The sequence below is a fragment of the Microtus pennsylvanicus genome, chromosome X (genome assembly GCF_037038515.1).
Source record: "Microtus pennsylvanicus isolate mMicPen1 chromosome X, mMicPen1.hap1, whole genome shotgun sequence".
In the NCBI taxonomy this organism is placed as follows: Eukaryota; Metazoa; Chordata; class Mammalia; order Rodentia; family Cricetidae; genus Microtus; species Microtus pennsylvanicus.
The window spans coordinates 122071072-122092886 of record NC_134601.1 but is presented as its reverse complement, the minus strand read 5'-3'; the positions used below and the strand labels follow the sequence as shown (position 1 = coordinate 122092886).

The window sequence follows — 21815 nt, the reverse complement described above, 5'->3', positions numbered from 1 at the left end:
TAAAGAGGGAACAGTTAGCCACAGCTGAACACACGGATCCTTTGCTGCTTCTCCTGGTAAAAGCTGAAAGGGAAATCTGGTTTGGAGGCAGGGGGTGGAGTGCTCCACTAGGGTAGTTCTGGGATAGTTACTCACCAGGGCAATGACGGTGGCACCAGCTCCAGCACAAGCCACAATGAACAGGTGATAGGACATGTAGAACTAGGAAAGAATAGGGTACACCATGAACATTTTGTGTGGACTGAAGGGCCTTACATGCTGCTTTCCTCTCTTTCACAGCTCTTGGCTGCTAGCCTGGGTATAGGCTCAAATGTCCTTGGAGCCCTGGCTCATTTATAATCACTGTGGGAGCTTCAAGCCTTTCTGATTCTCAGGCTGCACCCCAGATCAATCACATTGGAATAGCGAAGGTCTGGGCCTCAACTATGGATAGAGTGTGGTTACTTAATGACTGCAATGCACAGCCAAGGTTAGGAGGCTCTGCTCTGAGCCAACAATGCATGCTATGGCTATACAAATGGACAAGTCAGATAGGGTAGAGGCCAGTTGTTTCTCTAACATGGTGCTTTCCAAACAGATGTCAATGTTTTCTTAGATATATACACTTCACCAGTGCATTGAAGATTTTTGTTTCATAACCAGTTGTAAGCCCACAGCTAACAAATAGTGTTAAAGAAAGTTTGATTTCAGAGTGTTAGGGTATGTTGCAAAATAAGGACTAAAATGAAGAAAGAAGGGCCTCAGAACAAGTTGTTCTGGAAATAGAAATGATTAGCTCTGTTCTCTTACTAAAATATAGGACATACACACAAATTTAGGATACTTTATTGTTTTTAATTGTATTTGTGGGTATGGATGTTTTGCATGCATATATATTAATATATATAATATATATATTAATAGTGCAGCACATGTATGCCTGGCGTCTTTGGAGGACTGGAATTTGACAGAGAGTTGTGAGCTACTTAGTATGGGTACTGAGAATTGAACCTGCATCCTCCTGAACAACACCAGGTATTCTTAACTACTGAGCCGTCTCTCCAGCCACAGACTTTTTTAAAAAGAAAAAAAAATAGAATTAACTAAATTTGTCTGTGACAAGTGTTTTTTTTTTTCTGAAAATATTCCTAAAAATCATTCCTCAGATTTTTAGGTTTGGGATCACAAATTATTGCAGAGAATAAAAGTTCACGGTCTTAAGGATCCTTCCTAAATGGACTGTACCATATGAAGTGGACATTAATTTTGTCAGTGGAAAGCAGAGTGATGGTTATTACACAGAGTTCAACAGTTCACATGGAAGACCTGCCTTTCATAGCACTTTGATTACCATCTAGAGCCCTGTTTCTCAGCTCAAGGTGTAAATCAGCACGTGTCGGGTGCTGGGACTGTGGCTTCTTTACCTCGTTCGTGTTGCAGATGTTCTCCAGGGCAGAGCCGCAGATTTTGCCTGGGAAAGCATTCCAAGGAATGATACCTGCAAAGCGAACCCCAGCAGACCATGAGCACAAGATGTAGTACCCAGCGCCTTGACTTCAATTCGGGCTGCTTTAGTTTTGTTGTGCTACTGGTGGTCTCTCCCACCCGCAATGCTAGGGATGGAATTTAGGGTTCTTGCACAGGCTACACACATTCAACCACTTTGCTACAGTGTCAGCTCACCTCATGATAGTAGACCTTTCCACTTTGTTTGTTTTTTTTGTTTTTTTTTGGTTTTTCGAGACAGGGTTTCTCTGTGACTTTGGAGCCTGTCCTGGAACTAGCTCTGTAGACCAGGCTGGCCTCTAACTCACAGAGATCCGCCAGCCTCTGCCTCCCGCGTGCTGGGATTAAAGAAGTGCGCCACCATCGCCCGGCCTTCCACTTTAGATTCATTACAGCTGTTAGCTATGCTCCTTTTCAATCAAGGTACCTTGTATTTGAGGTTCAGGCAATGAGGAACCAAGAATATGCTCTATGCTCTATGTGGGCAACAGAGCAAGAACAAAGACACTCTCCCTAGTCCATGTGAGATTTCAACAGCTGGGCATTTTTCACCAGCAGACTGTACCTTGTCAGTGGAGTTTGGTATTTGTAAGTGTCAGATTTTATTTTAGTCCCCCCCTCCGCCCCAGTCAGGGTTTCTTTGTGTTGCTTTGGAATCTGTCCTGGAATTCGCTCTGTAGCCCAGGTTAGCCTTGAACTCACAGAGATCCACCCGCCTCTGCCTGAGTGCTGGAATTAAAGGCAGGCACCACCACTACTGCCTGGCTTATTTTGGTTTTGTAGATAGAGTATGTATCTATCTTAAGTTAGTTTTGAGATAAGGTGTGTATCTACGTACCCTGGCTGGTCAGGGACTAGCTATGTAGACTGGTCTGGTTTTGGAGAAATCTGCCTGCCCTTATGCCTCCTGAATGCTGGGATTAAATGTGTGCATTGCCGTGCCTGGCCCACATTTTCAAGGCTAGATTTTTTTTTTTGCCCTGTAGTGAATTGAATTTGCAGGGAAACCCCCTCATGAAGTATGATAGTAGTGCTTAGCTCACATGTCCTGACCACAGGAGCACAGGGTGGACTCTTGAGTTCTCTGCAGTGACAACTGCCCACTGGGTTACTGTTCCTTTCCCTCTTTAATACATGGGATGTGCTTAAATGCTAAGTACGGCTCGGTTTCCCCTTCTCACAGGACGTAAGGGACTTTTGTTAAATCCTCATTCTCTCCCATCTCTAACATTAACTCAAACAAGTACTCTTAAAAATAACCATCTGGGGAGAGACAGGATTTTAAAAAAAATCATTACCATGGCAACAAGTGTTCTTTGTAAGGAGCGCAGAGATTATTGCACATATTCCTTTATGGGAACTTGATGTTTTGAAGCAGGGTCTGACTCTGTGGCCCAGGCAGGCCAGGAACTGGCAATCTTGCTGCCTCAGCTTCTTGAACACCTATGATTATAGACAGGTGCCGGCACACCCAGCTTTATGAGTATTTTAGAAATGAGCCCAAGGCCTTTTAAATCTGTCTTAAGGCCGAACCTTTGTGAGAAGAGATCTATTGTGGGCACTTTTAGGCAGGTTTTATACCAGGCTGTAAGATAAGATGTTGAGAACAAGCCCAATAAGAAAGTCTATGTAAAAATGAAAGCGCCATCTTTGTCCGGGACACATTCCGTATTCATTTCTAATGGAAAGCTCTCTTCCTCCCTGTTTTCTGGCAAGAACACATTTTCTACCATCCTATCTAGAGCAGTAATTACACTCCCTCTTTAAGATGTGGCCTTTCCTCAGCAAGGAAGTCAATTTCCACCCAAATTAATTGGTTAGAGGCCCCAGTGGCTCCTTCTGTGACTTTGAGGATTTCTCCAAGGATCCCATTTGTGAGAAAAAACTAGCTGAGCCAGCTTTTGACTACTGAATGCTGCTCTCCCAGAGTCCATCATGGCGACTTTAAAATACATCTGCATTTTATGTTTCTTTCAGTACAGATAAGTTGAAGCAATTGGTCATGTAAAAAAGACTCCCTTTAAAGAGCCAGGCTTGCAAATGTATTAGGTGAAAAGTAATAGTGAAAAGATCTGGGCAAGGGAGCACATGCCAGGATCCTAGCATTCAAGAAGCTGACGGGGGCTATGGGTTCAAGGTCAGATTGCCAGCCTGGACTACATAGTGAGATAAGAATAAAAACAAGAAGAGGGCAGAAAACAAAAACTGAAAAAAGTTCTTACAATGGGTATCTAAAAGTTTTTTTTTTATTGAACTGCATTATATAAAGTAGTTTTCTGTTATGAAAGACTTAGTTTTTAAAGTATGTACCTAACTTGAAAGTTTTTTTTGTTTTTCTTTTTTTGAGACAGGGTTTCTCTGTAGCTTTGGAGCCTGTCCTGGAGCTAGCTTGTGTAGACCAGGCTGGCCTAGAACTCACAGAGATTCTCCTGCCTCTGCCTCCCGAGTGCTCGATTAAAGGCTTGGATCACCACCACCCAGCTTCTTGAAAAATATTTTTACAAATCTCAAATAACATCCTCTAGCAAGCCCTTGGATTCTTGCCTCCAGAAAATAGAGCAGAGTGTGAAGAATTCATGAGGGCAGGAAATGTGTTATGATAACGAAAAAGAGGTCTACCTGCTAATTACAACCCCCACACAGGCACAAGACAATGAAGGAGTAATGGGGACAGGATTGGAAGGAGGTACCATATTGCCGAACATCCACACAGATCTGCTCAACACCGGAGGTCCCGTTGGTTTGTGGGGACTTGATGACTTCGCAGGTTGACCATATGTTGTAGAACATGAACACGGGCACTGCAGAGAAGCCGAACACACCCAGCCAGGCCACTCCCAGCACATATGTGAGGAAAACGAACTAGGTAGAAAAGAAGAAGAGGGAGAAAGAATCTCGCTGATATGGGCAGGTTGATCTCAGAGGAAGGGCAGCACTTTTCTGCCCAGTGTGGGACCCATGGGATACAAGATGCATTCAGGGACCTGGCCTGGCTATGCAAGTGAGGAAGAAACATCTGCTCAGCATGGAGGAGCAGGGGAGCCACTGCTGTCATGCCCCACAAGGAGAATCTAGCGTGGCAGTGCCCCAATGCTTGAGGAGACCTGCAGACTTTCTCAGCCCCCCACTTTGTGGAGAAACTTGACTTCCTCTTTCTTAGGTGCTTTCCTTTTTTTTTTTTTTTTTGTTTTTTTGTTTTGTTTTTTGTATCTCAGTGTTCTGGAACAGACCAAATAGTAGGCTGGACTAGCTGGCCATTGAGCCCCAGGGATCCTCTTGTCTCTGCCTTCCCAGTGGTAGGATTCCAAGCTGGATCCCCCTGCCTGTATTTTTTATACTGTTATGAGTTTCAAACTCAAGACCGTCCAGTTGAGCATGTCTCTTGTCCCTCCTATTCCTCTTGTAACAATCCAGGTCGTGAGAAGCCAAGAGGTGACGTTACTCCTCCAGCTAGTTAGTTCCCGGGCCTGAGTGAGGCTTGTGTTTTGTTGTTGTTTGTTTTTGTGTTGTGTTTGTACTGGGAATTGAAACAGGGCCTTGTACGTGCTAGGCAAATGCTCTGCCACTGTGATAAACATTCAGTTCCCTTTTTATATTTTTATTTTGAAAAATGGTCTCATTAAGTTGTTTAAACTTTTGATTTTCCTACCTCAACTTTGCATAAAGCTGGGCTCACACTCCAGCACACTTGGGCCAGCCTATGAGATATTCTTTCAAAACATCAGTTCTGAAAACTCCCAGCATCCTACTAAATGTGGGCTAGGTCCAGGATGTCGTTAAAGGTCACGGAGTCACAACATTGTGTGGGTTTCTCAGTACTTCTCCTTGTTTTACCTTGCATGTGGGTCTGGGAAAATAGCAACTACCAAGGGAGTCTTCTCTCCAAAGGAACTCTGCTAGTTCCTGATCCAGAGAACTTACTAGAAGTATTAGATCTTGAACTTTGACCAAAGTCTCAAACAGTCATGAGCACAATGAATCTGTTAAGATTCTCGTTTTCCTCTTCTATTTCATCTTCACCTAACTTTATGCCATAGGAGAGTCTCCAGAGGAAGAATGACCTGGACATCAGGTTCAAACTGCTGCCCCCTATTGGCCACCCTGGGAAACTGCAGATACAGGATATTGTCCTGTTCTTTCAAGGACTTGTCAGTTTCTGAAGCACCTGCGTTACTAAAATTGTTCAAATGAACACACTTCAGGGTCACACCTCCTCTTCCTCCCTAAGGCTTCCAAGCTGCCTGTTCCAGAATAGGTTTTCTTGTTCTTTCCCTAGCCACAGAAAACTGATGCCCTTCACGGGCTTTCTAATAACACCACAGGGACTTGAGAAGGGGCTGGTGTTTCTTGACCTTGGTGAGTCTTTACTTCCTACAGAGGGTCCTGGTCCCAGAGGTCACACCAGTGCTGGTAGAATGTACCCTCCGGAAGCTGCTCCTCCCAACAAGAAGAATCCTGTGTAGCCTCCCCGCCCCGGGCAAGTAGGTGTTTCCCATAAATGTCTGGGGAAAGCAAGGTCTTTCTCAGCAAACAGCTGTACCATCTCCTCAGTTGCTCCTCCTCTGCTCCTCAGATGCTGCTGCTGCTGCTGCTGCAGTACCAGCAACCCTGCAGCTTGTTTTCCCTGTCAATCTAGCCTTTAAAAACCGAAGTGGGGGCCCAGTAAGATAGCACTTGCTACCAAGCCTGATGGTGACCTATTCAATCCCTAGAAAGCACAAGGTAGGAGGACAGAACTGATGTTGGCAAGTGGCCGTCTGCTATCCATACATGCATCATGTGATATATATGTGATATATGCTATTATGGCCCTCACCCCACTAAATAAATATAAGCCTTTTTGAAATCGTAGCGGGGCTGGGGACATAGTTCACCTGGTAAAGTGCTTGCTGCTCCAAGCGTGAGGGCCTGAGTTTGGTCCCCAGTGGCCACATAAAAAGCCGAGTGTGGTAGTACACCCTTGTACCCCCAGTGTTGGGCGGTCGGAGAAAGGCACATCCCGGAGTCCACTACCTATCCAGTGTGCTCTAATCAGCAAGTCTCAGGTCCCAGACCAGCCAAAAGAGAAGGCTGAGGCGGGGCCACAGCCATATCGTCCCTAACAGGAATGGTGGCCACAGTGGTATCTCCTTTCAGTAAGGCTGTTCATGGCCTTATCTTATGCTGAGGGAAGTGAAGTCTGGCTGGTCCCTGTGGGAGGACAGTGGCACAAGAGACAGCAGGAGCCTGAGGCACAACCATCCGACTGTGGTGCCACCTGGACAGAACTAGCAGAATGGAGGTCAGGGCAAGGTTGTAGGCTGTCCAGGCATCTTCAGGTACCATATGCCAACAGCCTTTAGGAGGTGGGCTCCTATAATGGTGAGAAGGCCATTAATGGAAGGAATGACATACAGACTGGACCTGATACAGCAAATGGTCTGGACCCTTGGCAGGCATCCAGCTCCTTGGCTCCTTCTTTCTTGAACTTTCAGAGGCATTATTTGTCTGTAAGTGGCTTCTGAACCTACCCAGCAGATGGGGAGGTACCTCGGGACTCCTCCACAAACCTTGATGGAAATTTGCTCACAGTTTTAGATAGGTAACTCCCAGCCATTCTCAGAAGCCCCGGCCCCAAGCTTGTAGGTGACACACTGGCTAACTGCACGTGATCCTCCAAGGTTGTAGTGAGCCCCCATGGGTCACAGTGAATCGACCAATTTCTCTCCACCCTAATGGCACACAGCTCCTTAGCATAGTACTGGAGCCGGACTTGTCACTCATTTCCTCCTCTCATTATCCCGCCCATGACCACACCCAGATCCCCTCCTCTACTCCAATGCCATGATCCAGTTGGCATCTTCACGGTCTGTCTCACTTGAATCTTGAGATGGCCTCTTACAACCTCACTTTCCCAAATTCCTCTTCCATACCACTAGGTGACTGGCCAGATCTGAGGATTACCAAGTTGATGCTGTCACGACCCCACTTGTCTTTGCCTACCGATGCCATTCCCAACCTGAAATTCAAGGCTCATTTGTGTTGGCTCCCTACCCCTCCTCCAAGCGGTGGTCTTTCCCATCACCTCCACTCTTCCTGTTCAGCCTGTTCATGGGAACTGGACTTTTCTGGGCCTCCCCTGCTCACACTGGTTCCTCTTTCCTGATCTCATGTGAAGCAATTTCCTCTGTTTTGCTCTGGCTTTAATAAAGCCCTTCCTGATTTTGCACTTCAGTGCTCCTGTCCCTTGGCCTGGTGCCACTTACTCCCACCAGCACCCACCCCCACCAGTACCCACCCCTACCAGCATCCCCCCCCACTAGCACCACTCTCCTTTCACTGTGCGCTCTCACGTTTGAACTCAGGCTGAATAGTATGTATGCACGGTGAGCATTTTCACCCACTGAGCCATCCCACCAGCCCCACATTTACCTTAAGAAACTTAATATAATAACACCTATAATATCATTCATGGCCAGGTTCAGATCGTCAAGTCACGAAGAATTCCACCCCAATAAGCATGTCTCCTTCACAGAAACTGCTGTGAACAGTGGACTACCCTGGTGCTGGAAGTCAGACCCACATCTTCCCCTTCCTAGTACTATCTTCCACCTCCCCTGCAGTGGGGTGCAATCACATCACTACTATACAGTAGGAAGCCCACAGCCCTGGCCTGCGGGCTGATGCTTTCCTCCTGGGAGGGCCCACATCATGCCTCACGGTTCTTCCTGAGCATTAGTACTTTTCTCAACTTCCAAATATTTTCTCTACATCTGACCATTCTTCCAATAACTAGCGACACGTCCAGCCGTCTGGGCAACATTTGGATAGGGATATATCATGTGTAAAACCTGTATAACTGATGGGACGTAGCTCGCTGGTACAGTACCTGCCTAGGATGCAGAAGGCTCTGGGTTTGATTCCCAGGGCAACACACACATGCACATTACCATATGTCAAGTTTTATCTTCATGATTGAACAGTTCTTAATCCTGGCTTTGAAGATTTATCTTCCTCTAGAACAGAGCCCGGCAAAAGGGAAATATTTGGCTTAATACTACCAGTCACAAATTTTCTCAACAACACAAAGGTTTTCAAATCCCTATGGCCATGTTGGTAAGAACAGTATTTGTGTCATGGACCCTCCCTGAACAGCTCCTAGTTTCCTAGTAGAAAGAAACGCAGCCACGCATGGCTCTGCCGAGTACCCAGGTTTAGTACTCACCATTCCGCTGATGCATCGGCCACAGGCAGTTGTTTTAAACTCACCGTGCAGCTCCTTCACTGCACTTGTGGTGTAAAAGCCTTCTGCCAACAGAATGATGCCATACAAGAAGAAAAAGGATGCAATCCCATAGATGACATACTGCATCAGCTGGATCCTGTGAAAAGAAGATGGCTGCAAACGTGAGAAGCACTGTGGAGTAGGGACACGAGGCACCCTTCCTGTGCCATGTCTGGTGGCCTCAGAAGGCCCATAGGGCAGCTCATAGAGCAGCCCGTAGGGACATCTCTGCCCATTCTAGCAGCCCAGGTCTTTCCGTGATAGGTCTGTGGGTGAGATAGCCAGCCTTCTCAAGCAACGGGCAAGCATTTCCTTTGATGGAGTCTTGTGTGATGGATGTTTATATCTCCCTTTTACAGGGAGCATGGACACTGAGGAGTCAAGCTACCCACTCAAAGTCACTCAGTGCCAAAGTAGGTGTTTGAACCCTGGTTCAGTAGACAGCATGCTTTTCCAAACATATCAAAATGCTTCCCAACCAGGCTTGGTAGTTGACGCTATTCTGAGAAAATACCTAAGTCAGCCCTCAGGGTATCTCTAAGGAGAAATCTGTGCAGATCTTTGTTACACAAGTGCTGGGATTGTCCCCTTACAGGCAAGTTACAGAAAGTTCATTCCCAACTTTGGCAGATCTTCAGGCTTTGGCTCCCCCTGAAATCATCTGGGTTGTTTCAGAAGCTACTGGTACCTGGACAACACCTCCAAGAGATTTCGTTAGCTGCTCTGCAGTGAGACATGGGCTGATTGTAAACTTGCTTGGAAGTTTGAGAGCCGTGGATTAAGATCACTAGCTAATTGGGTTAATACTCCCTTCCTGATATTTTTTTTCCTGTAGATTTCTGTACATCTTTTTTTTTTCAAGAAAGCACAAGATGTATCCCAGATGAGTTTTAAACTTGCTACATAACTGATGTAAGCAAAGGCTCGCAGAAAGATACTGCCATTTCAAACTGGAGCTTCTACAAGGCTTATTAAGTGGTTAGTAATTAGTCACTTTGGACAGGTCCAGATCCTAATTGCAGTTTAGCTTGGGTTATCTTTAATCCCCCCAAATAGCCATTCTTTGTCCACCTCTGTGCCAGACCTAATGCCCCATGACTAACAGATAAAAAGAAAAAAAATATCCTTGGAATGTCTTAGCTTGGTAGAGCATTAACTTCCACCAACCAAAAGCTACAAGTGCCATCAGATAGTCTCTGAGGCCATCAACAGAGGGTCGCTGCTTTGCTGTAACCTGCCTCTCTGATGTTTGCATCAATGCATTTGAAGAGTGACTTGATCTGTGACCTTCTTGATTGTTACTATAAAACACGAAGCTGCTTTCATGCTGGGACGTGGAATTTGGGCTGACCTTACATCTGTGTTCCTGAGCCATGGCCAGTCTCATCTGGCTCCAATACATATTTATGCCTCAACACCGAGGATGACTTTAAACTTCTGGTCCTCTTGCCTCCACCCGCTTAAGCACTGGTGCTACAGGTGTGTGGACCCTGTTTGTGGAGTGCTTTGAAATCCAAGCCAGAGCTTCACACATATCAGGCAAGCATGCTACTGATCAGGCTATGGCCCCAGCCCTCCACACATGCATTCGTTACGCACATTTGTATGGGTTGATTTCCCCCCAATGCAGCTTTCTCATCCTTGCTCATTTCTTTAGATGCCATTCGTGAACAGATTTTAAAATGTGAAGTTTGCCAGGCCTGGTAATTGATACCTGTAATCCCAGTATTTGGAGGCAGAAGCAGGGCCAAGGGCAGTCAAGGCCATAGCAAGACCATCAACGTCCAAACTAAAAGTCATTTCATCGTGATCCCACAAATGGTCATTTATGCCTTTGCCACTCTGACGGTTATTTCACAAGTACAACCCACAAACATGGAACCTTCAGAACTTAAACAAAAAGACCCAAGGAATCGAGCAAGGGGAAGCTACTTGCAGCAAGTACATATGGCAGCGGCGTTTGCAGTCATGAAATCAAGCCTGAGACCTGCTGAGCTTCCCCTGAGAATCACTGCAGAGTAGGAAGACAGAGGGCCAGCGCTGTTTCCAGAACTTTCCCTTTGCTGCATTAGGATGTTCTGGGCTTAGATCTCCTGCTCAGATATGGAATTGATGTGGAAATACTGTTCCTGTTGACTTAGACTTGAGTGAGTCCTCCACAGAGCATCCATTTCAGGGGGTAAACTAGAGGGTTCTTGTTACATGGGAACAATGACAATGGTCTGGTAGGGCGCTCTACAGCATCAACCTGTCACTGTGTTACAGTCCCTACATCTACCACTACTGTGTGGACTATGTACACGTTGTCATATGCAAAGGAGAATCTACCCTGGGCCTCAAATACCCACTACATTCTTGGCCTTTTCCTTTTTTTGTATCATGGATCCCTCCCCCCCTCATTTCCTTTCTATTCCATGAAGCAGGGTCTCATATCCAAGACTGGCCTCAAATTTGCTATGACTTTGAACTTCTAATATTTTAAAAAAGTATTCTCTGAGAATTTCTTTTATACAAATAAATATGACCATGAACTTGAACTTTTGAGCCTTCTGCTTCTACTCCTGAGTGCTGGGAATATAGGAATGCTCAGTCTTTGCAGAGCTGGGGATGGATCTCAGTGTTTTGTGCATGGAAGCATGTACTCTACCAGCTCAACTACATCCCAATCCCTTGTGGACTTTTTCTACCTGAATATAGCAAGCTTTAATCAAAGGTGTTGATTTTCTGCTCGAGGACAGGATAGCCTGTCAAAAAGCACTGAGATGGTTGCATCTTAAATACATGTCTAAAGGGAAAAGGATACTCACACTTCACTCAGCAAGGCATGGTCACTGGTGTTGGTAGAAAAGTGTTGCTCAAGAATTGCCACGGTGCCCGCGAGAGCCACATGCCCACAGCCACAGAACAAGGCGACTCCCGAGAAGCATAGGATGGTGGCCACCAGGGAGGCATAGGGAACTCCCCCCAGACACTTGATGCAGCATTCGAAGCAACCTAGACCAAAGGAGAAAAAGGCGACCATGATGGGCAGGGATGCCTCTGGTGTTCATGAACGCTACCATTTGCATATACATATCTAACTCCATCACCCTTCTCAGCTCTATGACTAATATGTGAACACCCCAAGGACCACAGGGGCAGTTGCCATGGTATCACATTCTGTGAGTGAGGACCCTGGTACTCCTAAGGAAAGTGCACCTGTAATTCAGAGTCTCCCAAAGTAGTGAGTTGACAGCCATCAACTGTCACTTATGAGATGTACCCTAAGTTGAGAGCTTCCTGACTGACTGTGAGGCAGAGGGGCACCTGTCCAAGTGATAATAGGAGCACCCATTCTACTGAGAAAGACAAAGGAGAGGACTGTAGAGCCACTGTGTCTCCATGAAGAGAAGCCACAGTCCGGTTTTCTCGAAATCCAGCCTTCTGGGGTTTCAAATACATCTACTGCTGTAGCACCTGATGGCTTTCCCCAAGCCCTTGTTGTCCTGGGAGCCTGGAAGAATCCAATGTGGTAATTAGACTGTTGCCAGGTTTGGAAAAATACCAAGGGGATCATTTCGGGAAGGGCCTCAAAGGTACCGAAGTACCAAGTCGCCAACATCCACCCAAGAGGGTCCACCCAAGTTTGCTTCCAAATGATACCAGAAATTACCTCAGCTGTTTAATAAAAATTTCCCGTCTCCAACCTAGGCAGCACAAGCAATTCATTTGCAGTCCTCCTCCTCCCCAGTTTTCATCTTAACACACATGCCACATGCTTAGAGTCAGAAACCCAAACCCAGTAGGGGATTTTAAGTAGTTGAAGGGAAAAAAAGAAACAGAAGAGGGGAGGAAAAGGACAAAATGAGACTCTATGAAGTGAAATGAAGGAGACAGAGCCAGACTTCACACTTGGTATAGAGAAGGTGAGACGTTTATCTAATTTTAAAAAGAGATTTATTTTTATTATTTTATGTGGATGAGTGTTCTGTCTGCATGTACATATACCTCTGTGCATTGCATGCCTCGTGCCAAAGGAGGTGAAGAGCCTCCCTGTAGGTGCTGGAGATGGAAACCAGGCCCTTTGCAACAAGAAGTACTCTTAATCACCGAGCAAACTATCTGGTCCCTTTATCTCTTTTTTAGAGAAACTTTTCCTTGAAATAAAGGTCTTCATAAAGGTCTGCCTGACCTCCATGGCCAGATAACATTTTTAGTTTAGAGACATTTATCTTCTAGTTATCACAGTGCTGGCCTTGGGGATAATGTCTGTAGCTCTTCTGACCTCCCATCCATGTTTATATTATCCAGACCCTCCAGTAAATGGCCTGTCAGAGCAAATTCAACTTTAAATGCATTAACATGCTCAACAGCAATCAAGGGCAATTCATTAGTTCGGGGTAAGCGTACTAAGCTACTTAAAAGGCTTCCCATCAAATGGTCTTCATAGGATTCAGGGATGGCAAAGCCAGCAGAACAAACCAGTGATGAACTTTCCTTAGCTGAGTATCCCATGTGAAGGCAACATTCATTTCGCTCTACCACAGAAAGTGACTGGATGCTCTGCTTTCTGAAACTGCCCTTTAGCTCATTAGAAAATGCAAAATATCAGGGTTTTCCCAAGGAGCCTTGCATCCTCCTACTTCAAAATGACAACCAGTTTTATTCAGGAAGGTCCAACTTTTTGAAACAGATATGCAAAGCCTCATAAAATAGAGCCAGTGCATGATACGGTTCCAACTTCATTAGCAAGTTAATTCCTTAAAGAAGTCTGGACACTTAAGATTTGTGAACATGGATGTTGGAGTTGTTCAGTTTTTTTTTTTTTTGGATACATGACTTTCTTGGGGACTGAGTGGAAGGAATGCAAATTCTCTCCAGGCTCCTAAAACTAAAAGAAACAACATCCTTGGCCTTGATCTGTCCCAAAAGATAAAGAAAAGATAGAGCAATGTGTTTTGGATCATTAACAATCCATCCCCTCCTATTCTCCGTTTCTATGATAACATGAAGGACAGGGTGGATGCTTGCTGTTGTATGTGGCCTTTATTAGAGCTGTATGGTTGCAGGACCGTGCCAGCTGAGCAAGCAGTAACTGACACATGTGGCTATTGAAATTTAAGTTAGTTACGATGAAGTGAAAAGAGAACTTCATTTCCTCAGTAACACTGGCCACGTTCCCTGGGTAACCACCAGAGCTAGTGGCTGCCATAATGGACGTTGCACATATACCATGTTTCATTATCACAAAATTCAGACTTACCATTTATTTGCTTGTCTCTAATATGAACTGGGTTCTAACTGAACCCAATGAAATCCCCTTGGATTTCATTCATGAGGTACTTTTGAAGACTTAGTGGGTGAGTGTCAAGCATTGTGCTTAGCACTGGGCACACACATCCGAAATAAGATACTTTCGCCTTCAAGATCCGTCTGATACTGCATCAGAGAATAAACTTCGCTCAGGCACATGCACCCTTTGAACACCACAACACAAGCCTGTCATTTACAAAGCTCACACTCAAGAATTGCACAACTGAATCACAAAACAAACTTTTAATAAACCCTCATGTTTCAAGTAACTTTTATTGTGTTGTGTTGAATCACATTCACGGCTATCTAGTGGTGCATAGTCAGAACTGTAGCATCACGAGGGTCAGGATACAGACTACCGGAGGACCAGTGGCGGAAAGCAGAGAAGAGGAAGGGGGGAAACCAGAAGGGAAAGTAATTCATACTGGAGATGGGGCAGGAAGTTTTGTAGAGCAATGGCTTCCTCACTCATGTGATGATCATGATATATGACTTGATAAAGCGCTCCTTCATTTCGGGATAGTTTGGGTGCACATATATTTTTAACAAGCCACATCTTTTCTTGCCATTAGGAGTTAGGTTTAAGTGTTACAGTATAGCATATTCATTCAGCCCTTAACAATGGAGCACAACCTCCCAAATCCACCGTGGCTGCTTTCAAAGGCTCTTTCATCCAGAGGCTTAGAGTATTCTGCCTTTTTTCAAAGGAACTATCACAGCTGCTCCCAGGCTCAAAAACACAAGTGGGGTTAAAAGAACAATGGCATTCAGTCCCAAATTCAACACTCGATAAAGGCTAATGTTTTTTTGCAATTTCTCACTCTTAGAGACAGCATCTACTGAGTGTTGTGGATCTAGCCTTGTCACAGCAGGGGAAACCAGGGATTCAGGGACTTGGGGGAAATCACAACCACATCAGCGAATGCCAATCTTGACCAGCATGCATTTCCAGCAGACGGCTTCATTTGTGGCTGGGAACCATGACTCCCTCCAAACTGAAACCACACACTCATCATCTCTATTCCTCATACACAGATACAACTCTTACAGACTCTACCAGACAATGAAACTAGAAAGTTTTTATATGTGACATGGGAAAAAAACTGATAAGGAAATACTACTACAGGTGGACATAGAACCTATTCTAGCTTTGTTGCCCAGTTATCTAAAGAACTAAAATTCTTTGTGTGGTGACTATCCAGCTACTCCTAATTGGATTGCTCTCTACCGTACCTATATCACCTACCATAGAAGCCCTCAACACTCTTGGAAGCCTAACTTTGAGGTCAGTTACCCTGATACAAGTTCCTTACTGGGCCAGTTCCAGCTGCTTTCTTCTACGCTAAGCCAAATTTGACCATAATGAACTCGAACTCCATAAAACAGTTCTTGCTTTTGGTCAAGATGGAGGAAGAACAAAGATGAAATTTAGCTTTCTGTCTGAAACAAGACAACTGGACAGAGTGTACAGAACAATATACATATAAAGATGGTGGAAACAGGCTATGAAGAACTATCCTTGGCTAATGGTAGAATTTCTAAATCATTGAAGAAGCAGCTATGATAGCATAGGTCTATGTGAAGGCACAGCTTGGCTTTCACTCCAACTGAAGAAGTCCCTTCCCTTAACCATTATTACAAGTGCTGGGGTCTTTTGGAATACAGTATTATTTATTGGACCTGTTGTGAGGCAGGATCCTGGACCAAATCAAGGATGGCCAGCTATTCCATGCCTTTCAAAGGGTAGACAGTGTTCACTGAATGCCTTTCATGCCCTGTGCTAGGTGCTAGGGACCCAGTGGTGAGCTAAGATATGTGTGATCTATACTCTGTTGAAGCTTGCAGTTTATGGAGGGTGAGGAAGTCATTAAACCATTTTAAATTAAAAAGTGTGAGGAAAAGGAACAGTGAGGACAACTCAGGTTTCAGGAGGTGATTAGGGATGGTGTCTCGAGCTTAAATCCAAGAATGAATTAGGTAAAGGGAGGGAAAGATGGAGAGGGAGAGTGATCCGGGGAGTGAGAAGAACATGAAGGAAAATCCTGTGGCAGGAGAGAACAAGGTCCATTCAAAGACCACCAGGGGGAAATGAGCCAGAGACAGTTCACCGAGAGCTGGAGTGGTAAGAACATGACCGTCTATAGGTGCTTGATCATGTAGGGGCCCTCAGGTCTCTTTACTAATTCTTGAATGTACTAAAAGATTCCTACTGGGTGTGGTGGTGCACGTCTTTAATTGCAGCACTCAGGAGGCAGAGGCAGGGGGATCTCTGTGAGTTCAAGATCAGCCTGGCCTACATGGTGAGTTCCAGGCCAGTCAGGGGTTACAGAATGAGACCTTGTCTCAAAAGCCCTCCACCCACCCCACTCCAGACAAATATTCTACTGACTGATTAGTTTCCCTGATTGTAGAGACCTGGAATGTTGCAGGTCCAAAGCCAAATAAACCTGGTCTATTTTTAGTCCTCTTAACTGTCATTGGCCACCTTTGTGTTTCCCTCTATGATTTACTAGGTAGATCCTTTTGAAATATACAACTAGATTCTAGTCTCTACCAACCCAAAGCACTGAGATAGCTTCTCGGACCCTCAACAGAGATCTCCTCACTTTCTGCCATCTGTCCGTCTGATGTTCTCACCTAGGGTTTTGGGTTTTTTTCTTTTTTGTTTTTCGAGACAAGGTTTCCATGTAGCCTTGGACCATATCCTGGAAGTTGCTCTTGTAGCCTACACTGACCTGGTACTCACAGAGATCCACCTGCTTCTGCCTCCTGAGTGCTAGGATAAAAGGTGTATGCCACCACAGCCCAGCCTCACCTACGTATTAAAAAAAAAACCCTTTGGTTCTGTTACTATAAAAAAAAAATGAAAACTATTACCATGTTGGAATGTGGTGTTTAGGGGTCTGAATCTGTGTTCCTGGGACATGGTGAGTCACATTCGTTTCTAGAATGAGCTCTCACTTTGAGGTAACAGCTGCTTTTCTGTGTCAACAAAAGCATCCGCAGAATCACACAGAGCCATTCAACGTTTGAGAGCAGGGAAACAGATCGGGGTCATGCAAGATGACTTGCAACTCAGCAACGCTAAACTTGAGGCCAACGGCTTCTACTGGACGGCAACAAAAACTTCCAGGGGTCAAGAAGAGCTAAGAGCTGGGCCTAGCAGTTGACGTCTCTAATGCCAGCACTCAGGAAGCTGAGGTAGAAGTGTGAATTCAAAGCTGGTCCAGGCTGCACTCTCTTTCCCTTTGCTCTTAGCCCCCAAGCCAAGAAGTGATACAGGAGCAGAGGGAGAGGGAGGAAACGTGTGCTATTTGGAAGTGCCTTGCACAGGGTGGTTCTGGGAGGAACAACTGTAGCTTTGAGAAGTGGGGAATTTCGGAGTGACAGAGCTATGCAGAATCTTGGGGGTAGCTTCTACCAATCAGCTAAGCGAGCCCCCCCTCTTCCTGGAGTGGTATGCAGAGGCTGGAGAAGCCATCCAAGTCAGCAATTCCATCTCCTCTGGATCAGATGTGGTATTCTGAGACCACGTAAAATGCCTACTTTCACATAGCACCTGGAACTTCACCCCCTGAAAAAAAAAGGCCTCCTAGGATTTGATCACAACATTCTAGCTACTTCTAGACCAAATGGCTAGTTTTGGGGCTCCCAGGAAGAAAAACAAAAATGAAAATGTTCTGAATTGTTCTGCTGTCTTGAAAGACTGCAACTCCGGTGCTTTCTGGGAAATAAGGAAGCCCTGATAGCCTCAGCACTGCTCACAGTTAAAACTACCTTTACCCGGGTGCAGGCAGGGGCTGAAACAATAGATCTGGGACCACTGAAGAAAGCTGTCTTACATGCACCCCTCACCCCCACCAAGGTGCCAGGTATGCATACGGGCAAAGGGAGTGGGCCTCAGGTTCAGCCTAGCTTCCCGGTTAGGAAGTCCCAGGCAAGTGTTTTGAAGTATGGGGGTGGCGTTCTGTATCAGCAGAGGACCAGGCTGCGAAAAACCAATGCTCGTTAAGGAAGAGTAATGTCTTGCTTCAGTACACTTGCAAACACACAGAATTGAATTTTCCCAAGCTTCAAATAAGCATTCATTATATTAGTTACCACAAACCGGAGGGACAAGAAAAGCGCTGCCCCCCACAGTTCTTATTGCTGTGATCTTATATTAAAATGAAAAAAAAGCCAGGGTTTCAAACATGTTTTTACTAGTAATTCTCAATCCCTTTCACCAAATTCCCAAACCTCTTCTGAGCTAATATCTTAAGCTTTTGTTTAGGGGGTCTCTGTGTAAAGATAGTTTTAGGTTTGATTCACACAAAAGCTCCACTGTTATTGGTCTAAGACAGTTTAAATATAAAGCACATAGAAATGAGAAAAAAGTACACATCAATGCCTCTCACTGTCAATGGCCGTTTGTCCCTCGCATCCCTAGAACCTTTTGTGCAGAACAACAGAATAAAACACCTTTTGTCCTCGGGCTTGCTGATGGCCGTTGCCATGGCTGTGAGTTCATAATGGCCAAGTGATTTGCCCAAGTCATCCGTGATCTTGGCTGCAGATTTAATGCTGGCTCAGAAGGAGGGCCATCGGGAACAAGGGCTCAGATTCTTCCCCAGGGAATGAATGTCACACACATACATACACCATACTCCCCTCTACCCAGGGCATGCCTTGCCCCCTTACCAAGATACAAAATTAAAAAGGAAAGGAGTTATTTTTGCAATGTTCAGACCACCAGCTACGGGGAAATGGAAGCAGCTAAAATCCTGCACAGTTAACGACAGTGCACAGAAGCCTCCGGGATGCTAAGTAGCATTCTCAGAGGGGATGGTTGTGCCCCAGGGGGACATCTGGCAGTTTATTGATATTTTAGGTTGTAACAGCTGGCGGTAGGGATGCTACTGGCATCTAGTGGGTACAGGTCAGGGATGCTGTAAATATTCTATAGTGTACAAGACAGCTAGCTTCTCACGACAGGCTTCTTATCAGGCCCTGAATGTCAATATAGTCCAAGAGAAGAATGCCTGAGATACTCTAAACAAAAAGTCACATTATTTAGACCTGTCAACCAGGGGCCTTCTTCTTCCTCAGGAGACACTGGGCAATGTCTGGAGCTAGTTTGGGGTTCATATAATTGGAGGGCGGTGCCTGCACTTGATGCTAAGGGTGAAGAACCCGGCTCTGAGGTTACAATGCTGCAACCTTGGTCTTAGGATTTGATTTTTTCACCAGTTGTCTAAGATTAAAAAAAAATGTGTGTATGTATGTATGCATGCATGCATGTATGCATGTATGTACACATGAGTGCAGGTGCCCCATGGGGACTAGAAGCATCTATTCCGGGAGCTGGACTTACAGGTAGTTGTAGGCTGCCTTATATCTATGTTTAGAACTAGACTTGGGTCCATTGAAAGAGTAGCAAATGCTTTTTAACTGCTGATCCATCTCTTCTTTTTTTTTTTTAAAGAAAAAAAATTTTTACAATAAAATTTACTTTTTTTTTTTAGCATGCTAGAACAGCAGCTCTTGCTCTTTCTAGCACATTAGAACTATCTGGAAATCCTAATGTCTAGGCTCCACTGGCCTGGATCAATTAGATTGGAATTTCCTGTTGATAAGAAACTGCAGAGTTTGTTGTTCGAGCCTTTCCGCTTTCCCAGTGATTTCAATGGAAAACCAAGGATATAGTACACAGGCCAACAAACTGGCCCATGGGGCAAATCTGGCTTGCTCTTCTTACAGCTACAAATGAAGAATGATTTTTGCGTTTCTAGATAGCCAGTTGTGGTAGTATAGGACAGAAACCAAATGACAAAGAAGATGAAGCAGTGAGATTACAAGTTCAAGGCCAGTTTGAGCTATTCCTTTGTTCTGTGTTCATACTACCCCTAAGTGAGCCCAATCTTGTCTAAATGGGACAGAAGGGGGAGGCTTGAAAAAATATTTTGTGACATGTGGAACGTATATGAAATTCAAACTTGTGCACCCATAAATAAAGCTTTATTAGCACATGGTCGCCCACATTCGTTTTAGTCAAGTCCCGAAGGCAGAGCCTATGGATAACTACACCAGACCCTTTTCGGGAAGAGCCTTCAGAGCTCCACTGGAGAAAAACAGCGGCTGGCACACTTCTCCATGCAGAACTCTGTCTAGGGGCTAGAGAGCTCAGGCAGTAAAGGGCTTGCCGCTCAACCATGAGTCCTTGAGTTGAATCTCCAGAAGCCATGTGAAAATGTGAGGTGCAGTTTTCTAATTTCAGTGCTGCGGAGGTAGAGAGAGGCCGCTCCCCTGGTCTTGCTCGTCAGCCAGTCTAGCTCACTAGGACAGCGCCAGGATGAATGGAAAACCTTTCTCCAAATAACAAGGTGGGTGGTACCTGAGGGATGATACCTGCAATTGTCCTCTGGCATCCACAAGTGCATCCCCCGCAACTCACTCTCTCTCTCTCTCTCTCTCTCTCTCTCTCTCTCTCTCTCTCTCTCTCTCTCTCTTTCTCTCTCTCTCTCTCTCTTCAGTCTGTGTAATTCCACGGAGATAAGCAAACTGCTGTTTTTCTGACCAGCTCCCAAAAGATTCTCTGGTGCACGTCTGCCAGCTCCCCACCCCCACCCCCCACCCCCTGACCAAGCCAGGAAGGTAGAGCTTTTGAAAGGAGCTAGATTGAGCCCTGGGAGATTGTGAGGCCCTTTCAGGAGGTCCGCGGGGTCCAAACTCTTTCTCGAACATCACGAAGGCGATATTTACTTTTGCCGCTGTAGTGACCTTTGCGCAGGAAAAGCGCTGATGCCGCAGCAGAAAGCAGGCAGCGGCTCCGAAGTGCAGTAAGCACATTCTTCAGCACGCAGCATCGCGGTAGGAGAAAGCAAACTGCGGAGCTGGTTTCGTGCCAAAGCATCCTCGGTACAAAGCAGACGTCCGTCCATCTACAGTGCCACAGATGTTAAAATATGGGACTTTTATTCAATCACAACCCCGAGACCACCTATTAGAACGTTCTGTACCATGAATGCGGAGGAAGCGCAGAGCGCTGGGATAGACATCGCACATCACCGGATGTCCGTAACCTTTGGGGAAATTCTGGTTCGATTGTGTTACAAACCCACCTAGCACCTTTTCTCATGGAACGCTGTTTTTCATTTTCTAGAAAGAAGCTCTGACAGGCTGTAGTTACTCAGACATAGTTATTTGGAAGACATTTTCTGGGAAGTGAACTAAGCGAACAGCTTGTCATTTCAAAGGAAACAGCTGATGGTATCCATTGCCAATGAACTTGGGGAAACTTGTACCTGCCACAGTGAGACTGACAGTTTCCTTAGCTCAGACGACTTCAGGATGAAGTCTTGGCAGTGATATGGAGACATGGGATTTTATGTGGTTTAATAAAATGTGTCAATATTGGGAATTCAGACATAAGCACATACACACTGCTAGTGTTTTCCAAATAATAAGTGTGTAACTTTACAAAAAAACATTTCGGAATATAAGAGCCAATCAAAGTCCAGGTTACAGCAATGAATTTTAATAGATCGGGATACAAAAGGGTCATCGATATGGTTTCAGATGTCACACTGTGAACCATTCTTTAAGAAACCACTACTTAGGCCAGGGAGATAAAGCAATGGGTAAAGTTGTGCTTGCCACCAAGCTTGATGACCCACTTCCATCCCTGGGGCCCACACGGTGGAATGAGATCTATGGCTTGTACAAGCTGTCCTCTGAGCACCCCGCAGAAAGTGTGATAAGATATTCCTTTACAAAGAAACTGCTATTTGATGGT

At 45.3% G+C, this 21815-nt stretch overlaps 1 protein-coding gene across 6 annotated transcripts in view; it reads right to left on the bottom strand.

The window, feature by feature from the left end:
* The window catches only part of Gpm6b (glycoprotein M6B), a 152069-nt gene that overhangs the window by 4857 nt on the left and 125397 nt on the right, over positions 1-21815 (bottom strand). For all 6 annotated transcript variants that reach the window (XM_075958256.1, XM_075958257.1, XM_075958254.1 and 3 more), the window contains 5 exons: positions 11557-11743; positions 8690-8846; positions 4176-4347; positions 1404-1477; positions 136-201 (listed from right to left, as the gene is read on the bottom strand). In XM_075958256.1, coding sequence (XP_075814371.1) covers positions 136-201; positions 1404-1477; positions 4176-4347; positions 8690-8846; positions 11557-11743 — 656 coding nt within the window. The remainder of the gene's footprint in view (positions 1-135; positions 202-1403; positions 1478-4175; positions 4348-8689; positions 8847-11556; positions 11744-21815) is intronic.